This window comes from Merops nubicus, unplaced genomic scaffold (assembly GCF_000691845.1).
Source record: "Merops nubicus isolate BGI_N331 unplaced genomic scaffold, ASM69184v1 scaffold48238, whole genome shotgun sequence".
Lineage (NCBI taxonomy): Eukaryota > Metazoa > Chordata > Aves > Coraciiformes > Meropidae > Merops > Merops nubicus.
The window spans coordinates 1870-7087 of record NW_008628761.1 but is presented as its reverse complement, the minus strand read 5'-3'; the positions used below and the strand labels follow the sequence as shown (position 1 = coordinate 7087).

At 39.7% G+C, this 5218-nt stretch overlaps 1 protein-coding gene across 1 annotated transcript; it reads left to right on the top strand.

Moving 5' to 3' along the window:
* Positions 1–233: 233 nt before the first annotated feature.
* On the top strand, positions 234–4236 carry RASSF3 (Ras association (RalGDS/AF-6) domain family member 3). The gene is made up of 4 exons (XM_008946727.1): positions 234–339; positions 1879–2146; positions 3239–3354; positions 3742–4236. Exons 1-4 carry the CDS (start codon positions 331–333, stop codon positions 3889–3891), a joined length of 543 nt encoding a protein of 180 aa, XP_008944975.1. The 5' UTR covers positions 234–330; the 3' UTR covers positions 3892–4236.
* The last annotated feature ends 982 nt before the right edge of the window (positions 4237–5218 follow it).

Below are 5218 nucleotides of genomic sequence, written 5' to 3'. Positions count from 1 at the left end.
AACAGTTGGCAAAAAAAGGACACAAGTGTCTTTGGGTGTGTCGATCCAACCGTCCCCACTCAGTCCAAGCATTCTGTTTGATTTGCCTAACATGTTACTCCTTTCTATTGCTGTACAGCTAATTACATTGAGCCTCTGTGCAGTGATTACCATTTGGACTAAATGCTCATATCCAAAGTCATAAAAGATTTGGATTTCATTTTCTAAGACTGCTGTTTCTGTTCTGTGCAGGATGTTCAGAAGGAGGCCGAACCTCAAGTTTATCTCAGTAAAGAAGAAGTTAAAGAGAAGATACAAAGCTATAATTCATCTGTTACTGATAAATTAAAGATGACCTTGGTAAGTTTTGCATAGGATTCCTGTAATTTTTAATAAGGAGCAGTTGAACTGTTAATTTTGTAGTGCATTGTGAGTCATTTTATTCTCAGCATCTTACATGTGAAACTGTCTCTGTTTTAATGACTTTTTAAGAGGCTCTTTCTTAGATCTAGAAATTAAATCTCCCATATGAAATGCTTTTATCCACATGGCTCCACTTATATGGATTGGAACAAACTGTAGTAGAAACAAATGCTGTGCCATTGAAAACGTTTAAGATGAACTCTCAGTTGACACTAAGATTCAAATTTGTCAGATGAAAACACTCAACTGGTGAGCATGAAGATCCATTTGTCTTGTTTGTGTGGGTAAATTTTTGTCAGGTATCTCTCCAGCAAAGATGCTCAACCAAAAAAAAAAAGTTAAAACATGCAATATTTATTATAGTAGGCTTAATTTTCTGAGTAGTCACCCCGGTTTTCAGTGTAAGGAGACTTCCTTCCCTCCACCTCTGTAATGCAGACGATACAGACAGTGGAACGCAGATAAGATTTTTCATCCCTAAGGACTGTGGACCATGTCTAAGACTCAGTCCAGCCTACTGCAGGCCATACTAATAAAATTCACACCTATCTGCCTGGCAAGCTGTTTTACAGTTGTTGTGTTGCCCAGATTTTCTGATACACTGTGTGTTCTTGTGAGTGTACAATGTGTGGAAGTTCTGAAACTCCATTATGTCCTAAACTATTTAAGCACAGCTATGTACTAAAAAGATTTTTGTTACGTGTTTGCATGCAAGTCAGGACTTACTATGCCTAACACCAGACTGCTTACAGTTTTCTAGCTCAGTAAGGTTTGATCATAGAATCATTAAGGTTGGAAAAGACCTCTAAGATCACCAAGTCCAACCATCACCCAACACTACCATGACCGCTAAACTGTGTCCTGAAGTGCCACATCTGCATGTTTTTTGAACACCTTCACGGATGGTGACTCTACCACCTCCCTGGGCAGCCTGTTCCAATGCCTCTTTCAGTCCAGTCTTTTCAGCCAGCTATTTTGTTTTTTTCAGAAGCAACTGGAACAAATAATTTGAAATGTTGAATAGATTAGCATTTATCCTCTCTCTGTTTTAATTGCAACAGGCTTTGAGCATCTAATTACCTTAGATTAATTTGACAAGCACAGCTAAAACGTGGGAGATAATTTCTGCGTTTCCGCATAAAATCAGTTGTTAAAGATGCGCGTTAGTATTCTTTTTTACTTCATATTCCTCTCTTGATGTGAAAACTTATCTCCAGTTTGTAACACCTTTTGCGTGCTGAGATCCTAACACTCTTAGAATTCAGTAGTTACTATTAAGAAAAAAATTACTATTTGGCAGACATAGCAGAAAGAATAAATGTCTGAATTATGGAAACAGTATTTTTCCTATGAGATGTCACATATTACAGCAGCATGTAAACGGTGTTCTGCCACCATCTCAGCCTGGCTGCTGGGCTCCTGTGTGGCAGCTGGTCACCGCTGCCTTTAACCGCTGGGCGCTGTCTCCTGTTGCAGAACGCGAATGGGATTTACACTGGCTTCATCAAGGTGCAGATGGAGCTGTGCAGACCGATCACTGTGCAGTCCTCCCAGAGCCAGGGGAGGTGTGCTCACAGCAATACCGAAACTGCTTTTTACCTGCCGGACGGCTGCGTGAACACCCTTCACATCAGCAGCACCAATACCGTCCGCGAAGTTATCGAGGCCTTGCTCAAAAAGTTTTTCGTGGCTGACAACCCCGCAAAGTTTGCACTTTATAAACGCTGTCACAAGGAAGACCAAGGTATAAGTTAGACTTGGGGTGGTTTTGTAGTAGAGGGGCTTGGGGAGGGAGTTGTGCTGTAGGAATGCTGGAAATAAGCAGGGTGGAAGAACTCGGGTAACGGAGGTGACAGTCTTGCTCTCTCTTGTCTGTTTTTGTTTGTTGTGAAAAGTAGCATGTGTAAGAAAGTAAACGATTTGGGGGTATTACAGGATAATTCACAGAAGACAAAAGAACCCACTAAACCATCTACAACAGGTCTCCTGTGCCTTGCAGTCCATTTATATTTTAAGTAAGATGCCCCCTCTCAGGCTCTAGATTTCAGCTAGCTGGCTATACTGCAGATTTAGGAGATCAAATTACAGGACAGATTTTGAAAAAGAGAAGCCTTGGTGACTGTGATAACTGAAGTCCTTGTGCTGACAGACAGCTCTTGAGGTGACTAGGATCATGGTCACGTGGCTTGTGTTTGAGTGTGTTAGTGCACGTGGCCATCTGAGCGTACCAACTGCTGTTAGAGTTTTGTTGTGTATTGTATTTGGAAATTCCAGAAGATGCAAAAGGCATTTTTTAGTGAAAAATGCGTTTTCCCAACGCTGTGTCCTTGCACTTAGAATCCACCCTCTTCTGTGGACATTCAGAGAGCAGTTTCAGGAGCTGAGGTGTTTCTGGCAGTCAGTCACACCAGCCATGTCAGGCAGGCAGAGTTGTCTTTTAGACTTTGTGTACAAGATTTTAAGTGGAAAAGGTATCAAGATGGTGACACCACAGCTCTGATGTCTTAAATGCTTGGTTGTAGCAACAGACCTGTGTTGTATTTTTTTCCTTGTGCTTTTCCCCCGCACGTGTTCAGGTGGTGTACTGTGACTAGAGGCCGCGCTGTTCCTGTGTGAATGCAGCGTTGTGCCCATCATCTCCTCAGCTCCTCACTAAAGCTCCTGTGCTTAAAACCAGTGTGTAAACTAATATGTAGACAGTATATACAGTGTGTAAATTTTGCAGCTAAACGTGCATAGCTTTGAAATTTTATAACATTAGCTAGCATTAATCATTCATAGTATCTGAAACATCATTGGTAAAGATGATAATTACTGTGATTTTCTTCTCCTGCAGTTTATACATGCAAGCTCTCAGACCGAGAACACCCCCTCTACCTGCGTTTGGTGGCAGGCCCCAGGACAGAAATGCTCAGTTTTGTTCTGCGTGAGCATGAAACTGGAGAAGTCATGGTATGTTTTGTGCTCATGTTGCTCTTCTGTGTGTGTTTAACTTCATGGATGAGTGGGCTCCTGTCTGAGGTGTGCTGACAAGATGATTCATTTTTTGGAAGCTGTTTTTTTTTTTTTTTTTTTTTCCCCATTGTTATATTTACTATGTGACTTTTGTAAGCATTTTATTTGTGGTTAGACTGACCCATTGTTACTTACAGAACAAAAAAAACTTTGAGAGAGTAAAATGTTTTCAGATCCCTGAGATTTGCAAGGAGGGTGCCTGGTGCTGTCTCAGTTTGAAATTGTTTTGACTGTCTGAAGTTTTGTTTAAAAATACGGTATATATAAATTATTTGTGTATATTCTGTTAATCTCATCCATTCTTTTCTCTTCTTCTGTTTCTAGTGGGAAGCTTTTAGTATTCCTGAACTGCAAAACTTCTTGCGTATACTGGACAAAGAGGAAAATAATCAACTGCAAATCTTAAAGAAGCGTTACGCAGTTTACAGAGACAAACTTGAAGAAGCCCTTGGTGGGGTGTGGAAGCCTGGTTAAAAGGGGGCCAAAGGACACTCAGGAAAAATGCACGCTACCAAATGTCAGTATAGCATGCCAAACCTAATGTACAAAGAGCAGCAGAGAGTAGTTTTCTTTATCCAGAGGACTGTTTTGTGATGCCGGGGTACCTGAATTTTGCTATAGACTTAGTTCCATAGGCCAGGTCACTTAGCATCTTGCACCCACAAGTAAGGGGTTCTGCATGTTTGTACATCAGTTTGCAACCCTCTGTGTGCCTAGAGAGTTTTCCAAGTTATCTTGGTGCAAGCTGTGAAACTGAATCAATTTTCTAGGATGCTATGAAATAAGATTTATTTTTCTTCTTTGCTTTAATGGTAGCTTTACAAGTAAGGATGTGCAAATTGATGGGTTAAATTAAAAAAAAAAAAAAAAAAAAAAAAAGGAAGAAGAAAAGACTAAAACTTTTTGGACAAGAATTAGTTGGAGCACTATCTTTGAGATGAAATTGATTTGCACTACCTTTCTGTTTTCAAATAGTTACTGTATAATTTCTGAGAGAACTGTTACAGCTGGAAGGTGTTTGAGATCTTGTGGTTTTCTGTGAAATTTGCAGAAGGCTTTAAAGTGGTCTTTCTGGAGAAGGTAAAGAGAAAGTTGAAAAGAAGGTGAGAGTTGAGGGAAGAGAACTCTTAACAGCTAACAGAGGAGTACTGGTTTTAAATGGAAATAGTATTTATGCAGAGGCAAGTTAAAATGCTAGTTCTACAAGATTAAAGTTTTAGGATGTTATAATATTGTGTATAAGTTTTATGGTTTTCTAACTGTGTAAATCCACACTGGAAAAGAAATAAAGATAATAGAAAAAATGGGAAGGAATGCGAGGCAAAAACTCAGCAAGAATGGAAATGGAGCTGCACATACAGGTCGTTATTGAAGAAGCTAGTTCCATAAATGTGTAACGGGGGTTTGAAAAGTCCAGCCAAGCTAAAAAGCTGCTTACTTGAATTCTGAAAAGTGGTCAGTGTCTCATATAACTCTGTGAGAAATGCTCATCTGCGAGTGTTTAGACATAAGCTATGACTACAGATGCATTTGGACTTCATTGTAAGTCAGATCTTTCCTCTGGCTCAGCGATCCATTTTTAGGCTGGATAATTTTGAATTATCCTATCTGAAAGACAAAAATAGCTTCCTCTGCTTCTTTGTTTGTTACAGGCTCAGTCAGGCAAAGAAAGTAGAATTTCGTATTCGTGTTTCCAGCTTTGCAGAAAGAATAACATTTATTGGCTGTGTTGGTGACTGAGCTTTGTAATTTGATTTTAGTAATTCAGAGAGTTTTTTCCTTAGGGGTTTTAAATTCTTCA

Excerpts from the sequence above, each read along its gene's own strand:
- RASSF3 (XM_008946727.1), top strand. Across the intron at positions 2,147-3,238 it reads CTGTCACAAGGAAGACCAAG|TTTATACATGCAAGCTCTCA; the intron begins GTATAAGTTAGA and ends CTTCTCCTGCAG. Across the intron at positions 3,355-3,741 it reads ATGAAACTGGAGAAGTCATG|TGGGAAGCTTTTAGTATTCC; the intron begins GTATGTTTTGTG and ends TTCTGTTTCTAG.